The 22,402-nt window shown below is 41.7% G+C and overlaps 1 protein-coding gene across 5 annotated transcripts in view; it reads left to right on the top strand.

Moving 5' to 3' along the window:
- Window positions 1-4,284: 4,284 nt before the first annotated feature.
- Window positions 4,285-22,402, top strand: part of CAMSAP2 (calmodulin regulated spectrin associated protein family member 2) — a 122,868-nt gene continuing 104,750 nt past the window's right edge. For 2 of the 5 annotated variants that reach the window (XM_012502074.2, XM_030818691.1), the window contains exon 1: window positions 4,285-5,322. In XM_012502074.2, the coding sequence (XP_012357528.2) occupies window positions 5,184-5,322 (139 nt within the window). In that variant the 5' untranslated portion in view covers window positions 4,285-5,183. Of the gene's footprint in view, window positions 5,323-16,503; window positions 16,739-22,402 lie in introns of those variants that run through there. The other 3 variants (XM_030818692.1, XM_030818689.1, XM_030818690.1) reach the window with 2 other exon arrangements.

Raw genomic sequence — 22,402 nt, 5'->3', positions numbered from 1 at the left:
TGTGTATATGCCTTCTATTTAAGAAAATAATGTGAAGTCTTACTTGTAGTGCTTGCTGGTTTAGTACTCTTTGCTTCTGAGGGGACACACTGAAGACGTCTATAGGTGAAGTCACAAGACTTCTAACTTACGGAGATAAGGACATGACAATGAAGGAGAGCTGGGCTGCTCAGGCCATAGGGTTTCCAAGTTTTCTTACCAAAACTTTGCTTCTTCAGCTGTCTGTTTAACATTGCATCCTCAGCGCCCAGGGGCTCTATCAATACTGGCTGATGAATGAATGAATGAACTTATGAATCTATCAGACAGAGAAACAGAGGATCGCCATATGGAAGGAAGTCTGGCTGGCATTTTGAATTCTCCAGGAGAAAAGAGAGAAACACGTTTAAAACAGACAGAAGGAGGGCTGTCTGTGTGGGAATAAGGGTAACTGTTGCTCAATGAACTGAGCCCCTAGGCCTGGAGATAAAAAGTAGACGGATAGCTGTGCAGTTGGACAAGCAGGTCCAGAGAACCATTGGGTTTTGTTTTGAACAAAGTCAGATATCTTAAGGGGAAGTGGAGAGCATTTCTTTTTGACAGTGATATTCTGCAGAGATTTCCAGGTTTTAAAAGGATCATTCTGAGGGTGACACAAAGAACACCCTATTAGAGTGTCTGTCTCCCTGAAAATGAATCCTTCTTCTTTGTACTCAGGGTGTTTCCCTCTTAATAATAGCCTCCTACTATGACCCCAAGTTGTTTCACAGCCTCTCTGAAAGTAAAAGCTGCTCATTGTTTAGGCATTTTGTTTTTTCCCATTCCTAAACGCACTCCTTCCCAGTTGGGGTTCTAGTAATGCCATCTCTACTAAATGCATCACCATTGAATCAAGGGACAAGTTGCAGCAACTTACTTTGTTTCCTTCTCTTCCTTGTCTTGTTCATTTAGGTTGAAATAGTTTTCAATAAAATCCAACAAGTATTTACCCAGCACCCATTGAGAGCAAACTACTGTGCTAGGTCACATGCAACATCAAGGTGATTAGGCATGATTTCTGGCCCTGAGAATCTTGTATTGGCTTGCAGATTATTATAATGACTGGTAAAATGTTTCAGTATCTCTCTTCAACCGTTCTGGGCTATAGGTTTTTCCTAACGTGATTTATGTGCTCTAGAATTCAGTCAAAGTTGCATTTGAGAACATTAGATTCAACAGATGTCTCCAAGAAACCTTCCCAATCCCTCCACCTATATATGGTCTGCCTGCAAGCTTTTTTTAGTTTGTTTTTTGTTTTTGTTTTTTTTGAGATGGAGTCTTGCTCTGTTGCCCAGGCTGGAGTGTAGTGGCATGATCTCAGCTCACTGCACCCTCCGCCTCCCAGGTTCAAGCAATTCTCCTGCCTCAGCCTCTCAAGCAGCTGGGACTACTTGTGCGCATCACCACACCCAGCTAAATTTTGTATTTTTAGTAGAGATGGGGTTTCACCATCTTGGCTGGTCTCGAACTCCTGACATTGTGATCCACCCTCCTTCAGCCTCCCAAAGTGCTGGGATTACAGGCATAAGCCACCTCACCCGGCCTTTTTTTTTTTTTTTTTTGAGATGGAGTCTTGCTCTGTTGCCCAGGCTGGAGTGCAGTGGTGTGATCTTGGCTCACTGCAATCTCTGTCTCCTGGGCTCAAGCAATTCTCATGCCTCAGCCTCCTGAGTAGCTGGGATTACAGGTGTGTGCCACCAGGCCTGGCTAATTTTTGTACTTTTAGTAGAGACAGGTTTTTGCTATGTTGCCCAGGCTGATCTTGAACTCCTGATTGCAAGTGATCCACCTGCCTCAGCCTCCCAAAATGCTGGGATTACACGCATGAGCCATTGTGCTTGGCCCCTGACTGCACTTTATATCTCTTACAGCACTTATCACTTTTACATTGTATTATAAATTTATTTATGTACATGTTAGCCTCCATAATGCGGAAAGAGAGCAGGCACAGGGAAAAGTGTCAGAGGAGTGGAGCCAGAAGACCTGTGCTTGAATTTGAAGCCAGACTCAGATATGAATCAACCATGAAATCTTGGCCATGCCACTTAATCTTTGCAATTCTCAGTCCTGCATCTAGAATTGGAAGACAATAATAATTCCTACTTCATAAAATAGATATGGAAATTAGTTATCATATGAACATGCTTTGTGAGCTGTTATCTATATGGTAATTTTATTATCCTCCATGTGATACAGCAAAGGGCCTTCCTTGCCCATGAGAAAAACCCTATTAATATTAATTAAATTATTGGAAAAATTACATCAACCACCCTGTGGCATATTATTATTCTCACATTCTTTTCATATCCCACATTGTTAGCAAGCCTTATCTGTTGTGTCCTACTAGGTTTAAGGAGGAGTGTTTACAGGGATTAAACAGAAACAAAGGGACCTGCCTTTTGACGGAGCTGCCCTCTGCCTTTACTAGTTGTGCAAAATAAGAGTAATTAATTATTTTTTCTGAGCCTTAGTTTTCTCATCTGTATAATGAAGATAATACAGGATTTTATAAAGATTAAAATTAGATAATGCTAGCACTTTGGGAGGCTGAGATGGGAGGATCCCTTGAGGCCAGGAGTTTGAGACCAGCCTGGGCAACATAGGGAGACCTCATCTCTATAAAAAATAAACAAAATTAACTGGATGTGGTGTGTGCCTGTAGTCCCAGCTATATGGGAGGCTGAGGTGGGAGGATTGCTTGAGCCTGGGAGGTTGAGACTGCAGTGAGCCGTGATTTTGCCACTGCATTCCAGCCAGGGCAACAAAGCAAGACCCTGTCTCAAAAATTAATAATAATAGGCTGGGCGTGGTGGCTCACACCTGTAATCCCAGCGCTTTGGAAGGCTGAGGTTGGCGGATCACTGAGGTCAGGAGTTCGAGACCAGCCTGGCCAACATGGTGAAACCCCGTCTCTACTAAAAATACAAAAAATCAACTGGGCGTGGTGGTGCGCGCCTGTAGTCCCAGCTACTCAGGAGGCTGAGGCAGGAGAATCGCTTGAGCCTTAGAGGTGGAGATTGCACTGAGCTGAGATCTTGCTACCACTCTTCAGCCTGGGTGACTGTCTCAATAATAATAATAATAACAACAACAATCATTTAAAAATAAAACTAGATAATGTATTAAAATGAGAAGTGAGGAGCTAGTGATTTAAGTAAGCTCAGTATGTGTTAACTTTGATAATATTCACATGTAGTCCATTAATTGAGCAATTATATTATGGGGCTGGGCACTGTACAGGTGCTGGAGATATACCCTGTCATCATGTCATCAATAGGAAAAACAGACAAGTAACTGATTATTGCCACGCGATGTGATAGATGCTATGAGAGAAATAAGAACAGGGTGCTCCGGGAACAACAGGGGAGGCACCTGTGTGACAGCCCTGACTGGAAAGTTGTCAGCAGCTGTCAGGGAAGGCTTCATGGAGGAAGTGACTACTGTGGAGTTTGAAGGTGCAGTAGGAGTAAGCGGGGTGGACAGAGGAACCACCCTGAGCAAGGAGGTAGAGATCTGAGAAGGCATGCTCATTGAAGAAAATAGAGAGCAGTTCTGACAAAATGAAGCTATAAAGGCCTGTAGATGACGGATCACAAAGGGCATTAGCTTGTTTTGTGAAAGAATTTATGCTCTTTTCTGAGCAAATGGGGAGGCATTGATGGATGTGTGCCCTCTCAGAGATAAAATTTAAGTGGAGAGCACTGAGTTAAGAAAATATCTCGATATCATGAAATTAACACAGGTTTGGAGCCCCCACAGATCCTCAATCCTGGTTAAGTTCCATATATGACCTAATCAACTCCACCTCTCTTTCGTGGACAATCAGCAATGACGTCTACCTCTCAGGATTATTGTGAGGGCTAAATGAGATAGTGCAGGTCAAGTTCGCTGCAAAGTGTGTGTCACATAATGAACATTTTAAATAAATATCAACTCTTTTCGATGAAGCACTGTGTAAGTAGAATATGAAAGCTATTGCCAGGCCTCTCCCTCCTCCCTTCCTTCCTTTTCCTCTTTCAGCAGTGCAGGCAGCAGCAGCCAAAAGCCAGGGACGTGGAGGATGTCCACTCAAGCGAGTACTCCAGAGCGATGATTAAAAGGCAGCCGCCCCGAATCCCGGGCGCGGGCGGGGAGCGAGGTTGGGCATGCTCAGTGGGCGGGAGACCAGAGGGAAGCTGGGCGGGGGCGGGGGCGGGGGTCGGAGCCGCGCGAGGGCGCATGCTCAGTCCCCGCATCTGCTCCTCCATCCAGTGCCGCAGCCGGAAAACCGCAGCGGCGGCGGCGGCGGCGGCTGAGGGGGAACGACCCAGGGAGCTGCAGAAAGAGGGGCAGGAAAAAATTACAAGGACATTACTGATAAGACAGGAACTGAGAGCTTGGGATTCGCGGCCTCTCCCAGGCCACCACCTTCGCCGTCAGCAAGGAAGGAAGAGCCGGGAGACGGCAGCGGCGACGGCGGCAGGGGAAGGAGGAGAAGGCGACGGGAGGGAGCACAGAGGAGGGGACGGGCCGGCGGTGGCCTGTGAGCCGCAGTGATTTTGACGTTTTCCGCTGCTGTGTCTCCCGCGGGCCCGGGCCGGGCTGCGCTGGGTGGGCCACCTCGCCGCGCGCTTCCCCCTCGTCCTGCTCGTCCCTCCGCCCACCCGGGGCCTGAGGGTTCTCCCCGCTCCGAGGGAAGGGGAGAGGGAGGCAAGGGCGTGCGGGCATCGCGATGGCGGGGACATTTTCCACAACGTGATTGTTGAAGGCTCCCCCCGCCCCCCCTCCCTTAAAATTCCGGGCCCTTTCAGCCTCCACCCTCCCCCAAGCCCGTGTGACTAAACCGAGACAAAGGGGAGGCGGCCTCGCTCACACGCGGGCTCGCGGGGCGGGTGGCTCGGAGGGGCGCGGGCACGGGGCGGACCTTGCGCGGACGGACGGGCGGACGGACGGACGGAGACGGCGCCGCCACATTCCTATGCCCGGGAGCGGCGGCGGCGGCTCCCGCGGGAGGCGGCAGGCGCGCGGCGCGGACAGCTGAGCTTCTCCCCTGTCGGCGCCCGGGCAGACATCGCCCGGGCCCCGATGGTTTGAGCTTGCTTCTCCCTCCCTCCCGACCCTCGTGGTGGCGAGGCCACGCCATGTGAAGGTTAGGGCCGGGACATCCCGAGGAGCCGCCGTGAAAGATGGGGGATGCTGCAGACCCCAGGGAGATGAGAAAGACGTTCATTGTTCCAGCCATCAAGCCCTTTGACCACTATGATTTCTCCAGGGCCAAAATCGCCTGCAATCTGGCCTGGCTGGTGGCCAAAGCCTTTGGGACAGGTTAGTGGTGTCACCCCTTCCCTCCCCTCTTCCTCCTGATGTGGTCCACATCTCGGTTTTTGTTCCGATTCTCGAATCCCTCCCCGTGCCTGTCTTCTCGTACAGGTTCAGGGAGATGATGGGAGGCTAGGAAGAGAAAGAAAGGAGAAATAAGGAAAGCAGGTTTGGTCTTCAATGAAGGGCACGTGAATGGTCAGGTGGGATTTGGCCAGATTCCTTTTATTGGATGGCAAAATGTCCCTCCCCAACCCCCAGTGAGCAATTTTATGTTTTTACATAGAGTGGTTTTAATTTGTGGTATTTTCTTCATGGTGCTGCGTACATTTCTGCCTCAGTCGTAATTGTGATGACACCACCAAGAAATCTGAGTTGGTTTCTTTATTATTGCAAGAAGGTGGATGGCATAGTACTATATTGATTTTGACATTTGTAATGATGGCTGCTATTCAGGCTCCGTTGGATGGAAGGTGGCCTGTGTCAAGTGCAGTATTAATTTTTGTTGTCATTCTTTAAGGCTGTATCAGCCTTCTGCACACATGTTCTTATTAAATCAGTTATTTAAAACCGTGTTCAGTTTTCTGACTGTAGGGTGCTGTTTTCATTTCATATTATCAGTGAGGCATATTCTTTTTTCCAAATGTATTTTGGCTTCATAAATTAAAAGAAACAAAAACTCCCTACTTTGGGAAATTTTTTAATAGATGAGTTTTTTGAAGGCGTGTGCTGTTGACACAGAAATTGTATAGTACAGTAGCAGTTAAACACTCCCTCCATAACCCAGTCTTTGCAAAATAACAGGAAAAGGGCCTCCCGTTGTGATTCTTTAGTGTTGCTTTAGGAGCCCATGTTGTGAAATGCTAAAAAAATTAGAGAGCTGCTTTTCATTGGACGATGCTTCTGTAATTTGGTAACTTTTAAGAGTAATTTTACAAGATTTCTATTCCCTAGTTAATGAAGTTTAGATATATGAAATATTTGTTGAAAAGTTCCTTAGTACTCACAAATTTCCACATGTTAAATATAGGGTTTTTCCGGGGGGAGGGTGACATTTCCAATTTTAGGACTATGTAATGTTTTGGTAAATGGTTTAGTTCAGTTTTACTGCTTAAACTTACACAACTGAGTATTTTCAGGACTTACACATCCTACTTAAATAGCAGATTAATCTCAGTGTTTGGAAAATTATTTGAATTTGTTTTTGGGGAAACTTCACATTGATGTGATTTTATGTTTATGGCAGCCTTAATTTTACTTGAATTTTCATGCCTTTGATATTAAGCTGGCATCAGGAATAAATATAATCCTTTTCAAATAATTTAAATTTTAAACATCTCTTTGAAATTAAATGTCTAGCATAACTCATAGGAAGAAACACAAAGTGTTACTACTGCCTTTTTATAAAAACATTCTGGCACCACTGATATAAGCAGTGAGAATAATAGATGTATTTTGGTTTTAACTTAAGCAGCACACTGAAGCTGGTATCTATTTGGATGGCAAATCAAGGCTATTTAAGTGCTTAGAAAACATGGAAAGTGGGAAATTTACATAGTCACCTATGTGGAAAAGTATGTATGAAGTGGAAGGCAAAGGGAATAAGAGAAATATTTTCTTTCCATCTGGAACTGAGAGGATACTTATAGGATACAGATATCAAAATTTTGCCGTGCATACACAAAAGCTTCCAACTAGAAAATGGCCTGCTTTCTGGATATGTGTCAGGCAGGTTGGTAGATTCTAGACCACTTGAACATACTGAACACACCTGAAGAAGAAATGAAGGGAATCTAGTATCAGTGGAATCTGATGTCTACCAGGCACTCTGCTGGATGCTTTGCATTAAGTTGTACATTAGAGATTCATAACAACTCTCTGATGTAGGTAGTGTGTTCCCCATTTAAAAATAGGAGGAAATCAGTGCATAGAGAGGTTAACTTTCCTACTATCACAGTGTTAGTAAGTGGCAGAAACGAGTTTTGATTTGAGATCTGACTCCAAAGGGTAATAAGGTATTGGTGGAGGTAGAACACTCCTGTTAGATACCCAGCACTCTGAATATGTTACTTCATTTATTCCTGCAGCAACCCTGTAGATACTGTTCTCATTTTGCAGATAAGGTAACTGGCTCACAGATTAATTTGCACAAGATTAAACATCTGGCAGATGATGTATTCTGCATGTCTGACTCTGAAGTCTTTGCTTATTACTCTATACCATTCTGCAGAGTAACCGTTTTATCTGCAGGTGTGAAAAATGTGCACATAGTACGTATTGAAGTCTAATATTTTTTCTTTAAAAATTGTACAAATCTTAATTCAGTTTCAGATAGATGATATTATTGGCTATTACATTTGCCTTGGCAGCAGTTGGAATGGATGAAAAGACCATATTCAAACGGGACGAAAAACAAGTTTAGAAGACCTTGAGTGATTTAGTAACAATATATTAATACATTATTAAGAATGTTATGTTTGTGCATTTTGTTTATTCTTTATCAACAGTCTTTCAAAACATAAATTTATATGGAGTGAATAGAAAAAAATTAGGAATTTTTTTGATGTAAATATTCTTTATTTGCTGCAGATACTCGTATGCAGGAAAGGTTAATAGCATATTTCAAAGGTATTACCTAATTATATTCAGTTATTCAAAAAATTAGCCCAGCTTTCAAGTATGATTTATTAAATCACTCATTTAACAATGACTTACAGGGTCTTCAGGCACTGATTTGGTGTTTTCTATTAGAAACTTTCTAACTTTTGATGTACTGAAAAAGTAGTCAATTTTATAACCATATGTCCTAAAAGTCATTTAAAATGATAGCTAGAAATAAATTGTGAGCATAGAATGAAGTAATTGAACTTAAAAAAAAAAAACACTGATGTTGTAATACCTAGAAAGCAGATATGGAATATTTACTTAATTTGAAGTCTTAGGAGCCTTGAATCATTTTCTTCTCTTTACAGTAGTATTACAAAAGTATTACAAATAGCCCAAATTTTAATAGTTTATTTTGTGGAAGAATGCAGATACAGGTTTGATTAAATGAAGAATATGTTTTTATAGATGAATTTGAAACACTAAATAGATAATCCAAATTGCAAAGGAGGAAGTAGTTCAACTATTTGTGCCTTTTCTATATTTGAAGAGCTTAACCCATTTAAGCAAAGATTTTACAGAATTTTCTTTAAATGTTCTGTTCCCTTAAATCCTTTGGGGGAAATGGTAGATGCAAAACCTCTTGTGACACTCTTACTAAACTCTCGAATTTGGAATTCAAGGCCCACTTCCTGGTGTCAGTTTATCACTTCAATCTTCTCAACTATTATTCTCCTTTTTATCCCATTTACTTTAGTGATATAAAATATTTCCTATTATAAATATACCTTGTTACATTTCTTTGTCTATCTTAACAAATCTTGCTTTCAAAGTGCTATATAAGGTCTGGCTCTTGTGCATATATGAAGATTGTTGAGAGCAGTGGGTAGCATTGTGGTTAAGAGAGACCCATAGCAGAGGGGCCAGTTTGGGACATTATTGCAGGAGTCTCGGCAAAAGATGAGGTCCAGTGTCTTTGACTTTGTAGTCAACAGAAAATTTACCAATAAGAAAAGAAAAGTTCACGAGGTCTTGAAGTGGGGGGGTATGATAATAAAGCTGCTAATATAGGCTGGGCATGGTGGCTCACGCCTGTAATCCCAGCACTTTGGGAGACCGAGGCGGGTGGATCACCTGAGGTCAGAAGTTCGAGACCAGCGTGACCAACATGGTGAAACCCCGTCTCTACTAAAAATATAAAAATTAGCTGGGCGTGGTGATCAGTGCCTGTAATCCCAGCTACTCAGGAGGCTGAGGCAGGATAATCACTTGAACCCAGGAAGTGGAGGTTGCAGTGAGCCTAGATGATGTCATTGCGTTCCAGCCTGGGCAACAGAGCAAGACTGTATCTCAATAAATAAATAAATAAATAAATAAAGCTGCTAATACTTATTGAGCTCTTACACTGTGTGTCAAGCACTTTACACATACTGTATCATTTAAATCCTCATGACAGCCTTTTGAGGTGGAATGGTTACTTATTCCAATTTTACTGATGAGGAAAGTGAGGCCCAGGGGCTTAGGGACTCTTCCAGAGTTATCCAACTAATGGAGCTGGGATCTGAACCCAGGGAATTTGACTTCAGCCTGTACTTGTAACTACTGTTCTCTATGGGTAGAAGTCAAAAAATGGAAAGGAGGCAAAAGATAGAAAAAATGTTGCAGAGATTTAATCTCTAGTATTTCTAAGTGGGTACATGGGAAATGGTTTGAATGAAAAGGGAATGTGTAAGAGGGTGAGGTCGCCTGAGGTTTTAAGAAGGGTGACGTTACCTGAGATTTTGAGATTTGGTGACTGACAGGCTGAATTGCGATGCCATTGACAGAGAAGAAAGTGTAGTAACACTGAAGCCCTGGAAGGAGAAAGTTTCAGGGAGAATGGTCTGATTCAACAGTGTCAAATCCTATATGTTTAAGCTATGCCTTTCTTTTAAGAGTTTATGCTTTAGTAGGGGAGGTATGATAAATGTATAACCACAGTAGAGTTCAGAAATAAGCTAAGAGTCATAGAATTGGAAATATGACATTCAGAGGGAGATTGATGGTGGTAGGATGCGGTGGGGTGGCAGGGGAGAGGCCATTTCCAGCCTCGTCAGTGGTCTGTGAAGGAAGACCTCTCTAGTGGAGGTGGTATTTAAGCTATAGGCTGAATTGAAAGTAGGCATGGTAGATGGAGGAAATCGTTTGTGTGTAGACATGGAGTTGTGAAACCCAGGTAGTGCTAATGAAACAACATAGACCAGATTGATGGGATGAGGTTTATGTAATGAAGCAGTGAGAGAGCCAGCTTGAAAGACAAACGGACAGAATTATGTGAAGGGTGAGGTGAAGGAATTTGGTATTTAATTAGTAGTTAAATTATTCTAAGCACATTAGATTAAATAAAAGAAAAAATACTATTAAGTGTATTAAACATGTACTTTGTGCTAATTATTCTTGTAAGCATTTTATATGCGTTATTTATTTTAATTCTGAGAATGAGCCTATTAAGTAGATATTATTTTATTTTTTCTAAGACTCTAAAACAGGGTTTCTCAACTGCAGAACTATTGGCCAGATAATTCTTTGTTGTTGGGGGCCGTCCTGTGCATTCTAGGATTTTAGCGGCGTCTGTGGCCTCTACCCACTTAATGCCAGTAGTGCTCCCTATCTCTACCCCTACTCCTACCCCAGTTGTGACAACCCAAAATGTCCCCAGACATCTCCAGGTGACTCCTGGGGAACAAAAGGAGCCCAGGTTGAGAATCACTGCTATAAATATTATAAGACGCACTATTGTGATCTAAAAAGGTTTTTTTTTTTTTGTACATTGAAGTACAAATTAATTATAAGACATACTGATTTCACAAATATTCAATTTGAAAATAAGAATTTAGGAAATATCATATGATAGTTCACCCTTTTAAAAATAAACAATGAGACAGATTTAGAGGAGTTAACTAACTTGCCCTTGATCATACAACTTGTAAGAGGTGGAAACAAAATTAGAGCCTAAGCCTTTGTGATACTGAAATTTGTATCTTAACCTCTGAGTTACAGTCTTCTGGATTTTCAGTAGAGATTGGGGTTTTGCCGTGTTGGCCCGGCTGATCTCAAACTTTGGGGTCAAGTGATCTGCCTGCCTCGGCCTCCCAAAGTGCTGGGGTTACAGGCGTGAGCCTTCGTGCCTGGTTGATGATGATGTTAAAATAGATTATTGACCATGTAAACTTATTTTCTAATTTACATGTTTTATAGAATTTTTTCTCATAACAGATTTTGAAACAGCAGAAATATTTTCTGTTATCTACCCTTTAAAAAATAGATGATAGAATTCTTTATTATATAGGTTCTTGAAAATTTATTAACAGTTAAAAAGTTTTTTAAAATAAGTATACAGGTACAGATTCAAAACTCAAAGGTATAAAAGAGTAGATCTTGTGAGAAGTCTTCTTCCCACCTGGACCCTGAGCCAGTCAGTTTCTGTTTTAAGCAAGATGAAATCATCAGAAGATTTGTTTTTAGAAAATCTCTTGGAATACACTTAAAAATGGTTAAAATAGTAAAGTTTATGTAATGTATATGTTACCACAATTTTTAAAAAGATGTCTTGGAAACAGTTGGAGGAGGGCCAAGAGTTATGAAGGAGGAAACCAGTGGGAAGTTATTATGTTTCAGGTGAGAGATGATGGCATCTTGAATGTGGATGGTAGTGGTGGATATGGAAAGAAGTGGATGAATGCAAAGGATAAGGCTTGATGATTGATTGGATATGTGGAAGAAAAGATGAGATCTTGGGAAGTGTTAAGCTTGATTCTATTTTGTGAGAAAGGGAACAATGGAAGAGGGCCAGTGTGTGTGTTTAAGGGGCGGGGGGAAGAACCATGTTGAGTTTGAGGAACATATAAAATGGTGGTGTGTGCATTAGGCCCGTGGAAATTCATGTATGGAGCTTAGAAGACCTCAGGGATGAGAGCTATAAGTGGTAATTAAAATTTAAAAAGTAGGTGACTACCAGTCACTAGTCACATTTTTTTTTTTCTTTTGAGACGGAGTCTCGCCCTGTCGCCCAGGCTGGAGTGCAGTGGCGCGATCTCGGCCCCGCCTCTGGGTTCTCGCCATTCTCCTGCCTCAGCCTCTCGAGTAGCTGGGACTACAGGCGCCCACCACCACGCCCAGCTAATTTTTTGTATTTTTAGTAGAGACGGGGTTTCACCGTGTTAGCCAGGATGGTCTTGATCTCCCGACCTTGTGATCCGCCCCCCGCGGCCTCCCAAAGTGCTGGGATTACAGGCGTGAGTCACTGTGCCCGGCCTAGTCACATTTTTTTTAAGGTCTCACTGTCACCCAGGCTGAGTACAGTCATGTGATCAAAGCTCATTGCAGCTTCAAATTTCTGGGCTCAGGTGATCCTCCTGCCTCAGCCTTTTGAGTAGCTGGGACTACATGCCTGGCTAACTTTTTTGAAAATGTTTGGTAGAGATAGGGTCTCACTATGTTGCCCAAGCTGGTCTTGAACTCCTGGATTAAAGCACTTTTCCTGCCTCGGCTTCCCAAAGTATTGGGATTACCTGCGTGAGCCACCCCACCCAGCTGACTGCCAGTCACTTTGAGGGAGAGTATGGAGAAAGAAAGAACCCAAGACAGGCGAGCCAGCAAAGGAGCTAGGCATAGGGTAATTAGAAAGAAAACCAAGGGAATGTGGAGGCTCAGAAGACTAAGGAAGAGAACATTGAGGATGAAGGAATATGAGGTGTAGCTGAGAAAGATTAATCGAGGACTCTCAAAAAGATCCATTAGATTTAGCAACAAGGAAGTTATTGATGATTTTGTTGAGAACATTTTGAGGGGAATGTAGAGACAGAAGCATGACTAGGTTGAAAGTAAATGGGAGATTGTATCAGTTACGCTGTCCTCACTTGTAGTAACACAAAATCCACCTCAAATTGGCTAATAGTAAAGAGGATTTATTATTTCTGAAAAAGTCCTAAAGTGGGATGGGCTTTGGTTTTGATTTGATCAGGGCTGTAGCTTCATTTCTCTGTGATTCTTTTAGCTGTGCCCTTGTTCATGTGTGGATTTCATTCTCAGGCTGTCTAGTCTCATGGTAGAAAATGGCCGTAGCAGTTCTAGATCTCATATCTATGTACCACACCATTCAGAGCTCTTCTCTAATCACTGAAAGTTCTACACTCTTCTCTTGCTTTTTTCTTTCTTTTCAAACAGAAGGATTGATTATAGAAAATCTCAGATATATACAATAACAATAATCTTTCATGTACCCATCATCCAGCCCCTGCTGTCATCAACTTATGGCCAATCTTGATTCATCTCTAAACACTCCCCACCATTGCCAATTATTTGAAACAAATTCCAAACATCATGTTATCCCGTCTATACATATATCAGTATGTATTTCTGTAAGTCCACTCCCTTTTAAAAATGTAATCATGGCACAGCCATCACAGCACTATTGTCGTCACAGGATTCCATATCATCAAATCAATGTGAACATTTCTGATTGTCTCATAAATGTTTTTTATTTTTATTTTACAGTTTTATTTGTTCTAGTTAGGATCCATCTAAAGGCCATACTTTGTAATTGGTTGATATCCCTTTATATTGTTGTGTTTTTTTTTTTCTTTTTAAGGTGTATATGACCAGATTTTTTTTCTTAATGTATAGGCTCCTTCTCCATCTCATTTTATCTTCCTTGCAATTTATTTGTTGGAGAAACCAGAGTATTTGTCCTATAAAGTCTCCTACAATTTAGAGCTCCATGATATTAACAAGTTTCTCTTTGTCCTCTGTATTCGTTATAAATTGATAGTTAGATCTAGAGGATTGATTGCATTCAGGTTTGATTTTTTTTTTTTTGTATACTTTATAGGTGGTGTGTAGTTCTACCACAAGATACTTAATATCTAGTTATCTCTCTATCATGACTTCTCTATTTATTAGCTGGAATGCTGTTTTAAAAATAAATTTCCCTTTATTATTTGGTTACCCTGAGTGCTGTGTGGGAAATTACCTTGATCCAATGGTAGCCTCTAAGTACATGCCATACAAAACTAGCCTAGAGGTCACAGAACAGAAAGCTTACAGAACAACTTAAAATGCCCAAATTATGTGATTTGTTAAATCAATTTTTAGTGAGAAGCAAGAGGAAAGAGATAGGATGAGTTAAAACACTTAGGATAGGATGCAAACAGGGAAGAAGGACCACACTCCCTGAATACTGCAGTATATACATTTCATATGTCCTCTCTCTACTGCCTTAGCCTTTTCTGCTGATAGTGTGGTCACCAGGACGAGAGCTGAAGTTTGAACAAAGAGGCCCACACAGACATAGGCCAGTGCCACACACTTGCTCTATTAGACATGGGACAAGGAAGCCTGCCACAGCTGTAGCTTGCCACAAGCCTGATGATAGCCATGGGCTTTGTGTTCCTTGGGCAGAGGACACATGGGCCAGACTGGGCATCACCGATGGGTAGCTGAATTAAGGACTCATGAATATTGTGCTCATGTGTTCATTGACTCTTGTTGTTTAGTGTCATGCATATTTACTCTGTCATGAATATTTAGTATTTAGTATATTTAGTGTATCATGAATATTTAATACATAGGTGCCTCATAAATATTAGGTATCTTGTTTTTTCCATCCCTTTCTATGTTTAATGTACGTGTGCTATTAACTGCTTACCTTTATTTAACATGTTCTATCAATTATATGTTTAACAAACTTTTAAAACTAGCTCCTTATCTATACTTAAAATATCTTTGAACATTTCATCTACATTTTACAAATGTATTCATCTTTATTTATAATAGAATTGAATAGTCTCCAAAGTAAAATTTTATTACATTGAGGTACAGGGAAAGCAGGATAAATGCTATATTCTTTCTGTTTATGGGGGGGGATATTGGACCAGACTGAATGGCCCCTGAGAATCTGAAAGGGGGTAAAGAATAGGGAGAACATTCCAGAGAATGTGAAAAGGCTCTGGAGTGGAAGAGAGCATGGTTTCCAGGAACTGAATGTGACTGGCAGGGATAGGATCATTCCATTCTTGTAGGCCAGAGGAAGGATTTTAATCCTTAGAGAAGTGAGAAGTCATTGGAAACCCTTGGGGATGGGGGTGGTGTGTGTGACATGACCAAATTTGCTTATGGGAAATAAGCAAATTCTGGCTACAGTAGAGAATGGTTTGGAGCGGGGAGCAGAGTGAATGTGGGAAGACAAAATTCGGAGTAAATATAGTAATTAAGATAAAATGTGCTGGTTGCCTGAACTAGGGAGAACCAGAACCTGGAGTCTGAGATTGTGAGAAGGGGGAAGACTTCAGACTGGATTCTGTAATGGATTTTATTTATGTTGAAGGAGAGGGAGGCATTAACGATGACTCCTAGGTTTCTGACTTGTTCAGCTCGATGGATTGTGGTGTACTTTACTGATGTAAGGAACACTGAAAGATCATCAAGTTTGGGAGAAAAGATTGGTTTGGGGCATTTTGAAGTTTTGTAGCCTTTTCAACATAATTTCAAATGTGTAAGAATAGTATAAAGAATTCCCAAATACTTTTTACCCAGATTTACCAATTATTTTGTCCCATTTGTTTTATTATTCTCTCTCATTCCTTCCTACCTCCCACACAAATGCCTGTGTGTGTGTGTGTGTGTGTGTGTGTCTGTGTAGAGAGAAAGAGATAGATAGATACATCTTTTTTTTTTTTTGAGACGGAGTTTCACTCTTGTTGCCCAGGTTGGAGTGCAATGGCACAATCTCGGCTCATTGCAACCTCTGCCTCCCGGGTTCAAGTGATTCTCCTGCCTCAGCCTCCCGAGTAGCTGGGATTACAGGCGCCTGCCACCACACCCAGCTAATGTTTTTTGTATTTTTGGTAAAGACAGGGTTTCACGATGTTGGTCAGGTGATCCACCTGCCTTGGCCTCCCAAAATGCTGGGATTACAGGCATGAGCATTTTTGTTTGTTTGTTTTTGAAACAGAGTTTTGCTTTGTCACCAGGCTGGAATGCAGTGGCACGATCTCGGCTCACTGCAATCTCCAACTTCCGGGTTCAAGGGATTCTCATGCCTCAGCCACCCAAGTAGCTGGGATTACAGGCACGTGCCACTACGCCCAGCTAATTTTTGTATTTTTAGTAGAGATAGGGTTTCACCATGTTGGCCAGGCTGATCTTGAACTCCTGACCTCAAATGATCTGCCTGCCTTGGCCTCCTGAAGTGCTGGGATTATAGGCATGAGCCGCCATACCCAGCAATGTATATATAACGTGTGTGTGTGTGTGTGCATATATATAGGATATAAATAAATATATATATTTCTGAACCATTTGAGAATATGTAAAGAGATATTGTATCCCACACTCCTTCAGTGTGCATCTCCTATAAAATAAAGGATAGTTCCTGAACATAATCTCATTTAAAAATTGGAAAATTTTAACTGGGTGTGGTAGTGGGCACCTGTGATCCCAGCTACTCGGGAGGCTGAGACAGGAGAAGCGCTTGAATCAGGAGGCGGAGGTTGCAGTGAGCCAAGATTGCACCATTGCACTCCAGCCTGGGTGACAAGAGTGAGACTCCATCTCAAAAAAAAAAAAACAACAAAAACAAAAAACAAGCTACAATATGAGGCTATGGTAAAGGCAGGGACCAGACTACCAGATTAGTCAGTTCTCTCTAAATCATAACAGAATATTTAACATACCCTAGGAGCAATGGAAGGTCACTGGTGTGTCAAAAGCTTTCCCTGGCTAATAATAAGGATGAAAAGATGGCGAGAGCACAGAAGTGTTGCCGGAAGTCACGCAAGAGGTATGGGACCTGGAATGAGGTAATGCATTTAAGATGAAGAGACACAGAGGTGTTGAGTCTGTGTGGGAATCTGTGTTGGAAATAGAGCTTGGTTATAAATTAGATGGAGAATAGGGTTGGGCTGTGGGTGTGACAGGTGCAAAACTGACCCTCAGTTGACTGATTTGGAAATAGCAGAGTTGTGGTTTACTGACGTGGAAGCACTGGATTGGGGCAGACTTATTGTGTGCAACATGGGCCACATTAACTTGGAAATGCCTGTAAAACATACAAGGGAAGATATCACAAACATCATCTGTGGCTCAAAGGGGAGGTCTGGGCTAAAAATCCAAATGTATTTTTTTAATTTTATCTTTCACTTTAAATTAAACGTTAATGGATGACCGTTGGGGAAAAAAAAAGCATTAAAAATGACCATAGAGTTCTTTCTCTATATGTGTACACATAATTGTTATTTACAAAAAGAATTATATTATTTTTAATCTGATTTTTAACATTTTGAGCACAGTTTCTTCAGGTAAATATAGATTCCTTCTGTGATATGTAACTTTACTGAGCATATAATATTGCTTAATATATCTATACTGTAAATTATTAACTTGGTTCTTATTTTAATATATGTAGATGGTTTATAATATTTTGCTACAATAAGCAGCACTACAATTAACACTTATATGTCTTTATGTAATCACTTAGTAAAATTCATAATTCATAAGAAAAAAAATTGGGAAATTTAACCTTGACGTGATATTCTTATCTGATTCACAGCCTGTATTCAGATTTGCGAATTGTTTTGATTTTCATTATTGCTATTTTATTTCCCAATTCAGGCTCATGCTTTGCATTTAGTTGTCATGTCACCTTTTTTTTTTGTTTTTTCTGAGACGGACTCTCGCTCTGTTGCCCAGGCTGGAGTGCAGTGGCACCATCTCGGCTCACTGCAAGCTCCGCCTTCCAGGTTCACACCATTTTCCTGCCTCAGCCTCCCAAGTAGCTGGGACTACAGGTGCCCGCCACCACACCTGGCTAATTTTTTGTATTTTATAGTAGAGACGGGGTTTTGCCGTGTTAGCCAGGATGGTCTCGATCTCCTGACCTCGTGATCCGCTGGCCTCGGCCTCTCAAAGTGCTGGGATTACAGGCGTGAGCCACCGTGCCCGGCCTAGTTGTCATGTCTCTTAAGTCTCCTTTAACCTGGAATAGTTCTTCAGTCTGCCTTTGTCTTTAATGATATTAACACTTTTGAAGATGGAGCACCAGCCTGGGCGTGGTGGCTCACCCCTGTAATCCCAGCACTTTGGAAGGCTGAGGTGGGCAGATCACTTGAGGTCAGAAGTTTGAGACCACCCTGGCAAACAAGGTGAAACCCCATCTCTACTAAAAAATACAAAAAATTAGCCGGTGGTGTGTACCTGTAGCCCCAGTTACTTGGTCTGTGCTTGTGGTCCCAGCTACTCGGTAGGCCGAGGCAGGAGAATTGCTTGAACCTGGGAGGCAGAGGTTACAGTGAGCTGGGATTGTGCCACTGCACTTCAGCCTGGGCAACAGAGGCAAAATTCCATCTCAAAAAAATAAATAAATAAATAAAATAAAATAAGATAGAGCACCCTGGCACCCTTAGCTGTGTGCTGGCTGGATATCAAGCCCCTTCCTTAGGTATTGTCTTAGCTCTTGCCAAACTTTTGCCTTGTATGTCTGGTACAAGCAGCCAGCTCTCTGCAGGAGCTGACTGGGTGCCTCCTTCTTTGTGTTCCTCTTTACTCTGGAGTGCTGGGCCCTGATTTAGCAGATGTCCCCCTCCACCCTTGGTCCAAATGACTGGGACAATGATGAGATCCTTACATGGGTGCTGGTATTGATAGGAATACCTAGACAGTAGGAAAAAAACAAATTACACAGAGTCCTGCCCTCAGACAAGAGCTGATAGAGACCCAGGAACTGGAGACCATCTCCTAAACCCTTACTACTTCTGCACTCTGGTGCACCCTATCTTTTGGCTTTCTTCCCTCTTTCGTACTTCCCTTCTTCCCTCTCTTCCATTCACTCTTCCCTGCTGCCCTCTGGCAGACCTACTCTGTACTCCTCTTGCTTGTTACTGCCACTACCACGACCACCAGTTGTCTCTCTGTCAGCAGATGTGCCCTGTTGCCTCTCTGCACAGCACCATCCCTGCATTCCACAGAAGACTTGGGCAAGAGTGCCCGAGAGGTACCCAGAGACAAATCACGTGGCAGCCAGGCAGCCCCAGAGCAAAGATATTCAGACAGTTGAAAGTCTCCTTACCCCTATTTCTTCCAAGATCAGAATAGCTTGACATACTCCCTCATACACAGTGATGCCAGGAAGGCAGGGGAGGCGTGGGAAGTCTTCCTTCCCAGTACCTGCAAAATGTCTGAGCATTATGTTGATTTTTTTCCTTTATTAAAATGTACTTTTTAATCTTATAAAAACAATAGGCCTGTTATTTTATAGAATGTCTCTAAATTTGGATTTGTTTAAGGTTTCTTTGTTCAAGTTTGATAAGGTTCAAGTTATAGAAGCCTGGTAGACTACTGCAGAAGAGATGTTGTATTCTCAGTAAATCATATCAGGGGACACATAATGTTTGTTCCAGTATAGGTGATGTTAACTTTGATCACCTGGTCAAAGTGGTATCTGTAGTTTTCTCCATTATAAAATTATTTTTCCACTTTAAATTAATAAGTAATTTATAGGGAGGTAATTCAAAATATCCTGTTCATTAAACTGTTACCCACCATTTTAGAATCCAATAATGATCTTGCTTGAACCAATTATTGCTGTTGATTACTATCCTTTTTTTCCATTTGTTTGTTGGTATTATTCTACCACAAGAAAGAGCTTTTTTTTTTTTTTTTTTTTGAGACGAAGTCTGGCTCTGTTGCCCAGGCTGGAGTGCAGTGGTGCGACCTTGGCTCAGTGCAAGCTCCACCTCCCGGGTTCAGGCCATTCTCCTGCCTCAGCCTCCTGAGTAGCTGGGACTACAGGTACCCGCCACCATGCCCGGCTAATTTTTTGTATATTTAGTAGAGACGGGGTTTCACCGTGTTAGCCAGGACGGTCTCTATCTCCTGACCTTGTGATCTGCCCGCCTCGGCCTCCCGAAGTGCTGGGATTACAGGCGTGAGCCACTGCGCTTGGCCGAAAGAGCTTTTTTAATGTATTATTTATTTGTGTCAGGATAGACTCATTGATGTGTGTTTTATTCAGTGGGTTATAATTCTTTATTATGTATTCTGATGTTCATGTTTTTCCAGTTTTAGCCAATGGCGTCCCCTTCCATCTGGATCCTGTGTTCTTTTGACATGGCTCCATTATTTGTTAGTGTTTCCTTACTTTCTGGCACATACCACAACAAAGATGTTCTAAGCATATCTTGTACTTTTCCCTGCTCCAGACCTGGAAACATTTCTTCAAGGATCCCTGTTGCTTTTGGTGGGAAAGGTATTAGAAACCAAGATACAGCTGCTAGACTTATTGCTAACAGTGTTATTTAGCAGACAGATAGCAAACACACACATATATACATAGTGTATAGCTAAATCTATTTCTTTTGCTATCCATATATATAAAGAGATATATATCTGAAACATCATATATTTATAATGACACTTCCCATTTCAACCAGCACCACAGAGTTTATTCTAGTTTTTCCTTTTTCCATATTTGTAACTCCCCTGGTCACTGAGAAACCTGGCTCCCATTTTGAGTTAGGTTTCTTTGTGACACCCAAGTGAAGAGCTGAGTAGGCTGATGGCTTATAAAGATCTGGCGCTCAGAAGAGGTGCTTTGGCCTTATAGGGTAATGGGAGGAGTGGAGGTGATAATTTAAGCTCAGGAATGCTGTACCACACTTACCATGTTATTTGGTAATAATGTAGAGGGCAGGAGGGAGCTAACTTTTAATTGGTACCTTCTTGGAAGGCAAGGCTCTATGTGTAGGTACTGTACAGTCTTTTGGTAAATATTTGAGTGTGTACTGTGTTTCAGACACAGTTCCAGGTATAGTGATACAGGACAGATAAGTATCTTGCTCTCCTTGAGGTACCTTATAGTGAGAGGAGGTAGAAATAAAATATGGGATAGTAATAGTTGTTACCTAGAGAATTAAACTACAATGAGTGATTGGGTGGTCAGGGAAAATGTGTTTGAGGAGGTTACATTTAACTGAGATCTGAATGGAAAGAGCCAACCATTCATTCGGTTAAGGGGAGGAACATTAGAGGCAGAAGGCCTCTAGTGCGTGGGCCAAAAGGTCTGAACCTGGCATATTCTAGCAACAGGAAGAGTTGGGTGTTTGGAGCATAGTGGCCTGGGGAAGTGGAGGAAGTTGAGGTCAGAGTAGGAATAGGCAGCACATTTGTGGAATATGGAGAAACTAAAACTCAGAGAAGTTAATTACTGAACTCAAGATCCCATCAAGTAAATGGCTGGGCCGGGCATGGTGGCTGGTGCCTGTAATCCCAGCACTTTGGGAGGCCAAGGCGGGCAGATCATCTGAGGTCAGGAGTCCAAGACTAGCTTGGCCAACATAGCAAAACCCCATCTCTACTAAAAATACAAAAATTAGCTGGGTGTGGTGGCACATACCTGTAGTCCCAGCTACGCCGGAGGCTGAGGCACAAGAATTGCCCGAACCCAGGACGTGGAGGTTGCAGTGAGTCAAGATCACATCACTGCACTCCAGCCTGGGTGACAGAGTGAGACTCTTTCTCAAAAAAAAAAAAAAAAAAAAAAAAAAAAAAAAGAAAGAAAAAAAGAAAAAAAAAGTAAGTGGTAAAATTAGGACTCAACCGATTCTTTTAAAATCTAAAGCCTATACTTTCTCAAAGCCCAAATTTTTACCAAATTTCAGAATGGATGTAGGTAGTGAATGTAGGTAAACCGAAAACCTATCTGGTTTTGAGAGGGATTGCTATCACAGAAATTAAGTGTGGCCCAGAGAAAACTAAAGTTTCTCAAAGCATGTACAAGGAGTAAATAATGATTACTAGCGCGGAATCAGGTAGTAAACTTGAGGGGGAAATTTGAAACCTGGGAGTACTTTCAGGAAAAGGCTAGTGACTAGAATTTTTTTTTAATAACATTTTTATTTATTCGTCAAGTCTTTCCTTACCGTGTACCAGGCGCTGAGTTAGGCCCTAGAGATTCATATCATGGTAAATGAGGACGACGTGATCCTTGCCCTTTGGTCATATATTAGAGTATTCATATCAGTACATCCTTGTCAACAGTGGGTTTAAACTTTTTTTTTTTTTTTTTGCCATTTTGATAACTTTCTTTAATTACTGCTACTATGAAGTTTTAAATGTTATTGATCATCTTTATGTCTTTTGGTTAATTTCAAGTTCAGATTCTGTGGCTTACTTTTAATTGGAGTTCTTTGAAACTTAGAAATTCTATAATAGTTATTACCTTAGAAACTATTTTTTAGATTTGGAAAATAAGGTGGTATTCCTATGATTTAGTGTGATGATATTTCTAAAATGTACTCCCCTCCTGCTTCCTGCCCCTTTATTGCTTTTAATAAATCTGTGTCACTTGCTGGAATGTGGATGCAACTGGTAGCTAACCCAGTTTTATAGAAAATTGCCTTGAGCAATACTGTCTCTGCTCCCTCTACCTGTACCTCAAGCATTTCAGATG

This window comes from Nomascus leucogenys, chromosome 9 (genome assembly GCF_006542625.1).
Source record: "Nomascus leucogenys isolate Asia chromosome 9, Asia_NLE_v1, whole genome shotgun sequence".
NCBI lineage: Eukaryota > Metazoa > Chordata > Mammalia > Primates > Hylobatidae > Nomascus > Nomascus leucogenys.
This window is presented reverse-complemented; position numbering and strand designations above follow the sequence as displayed.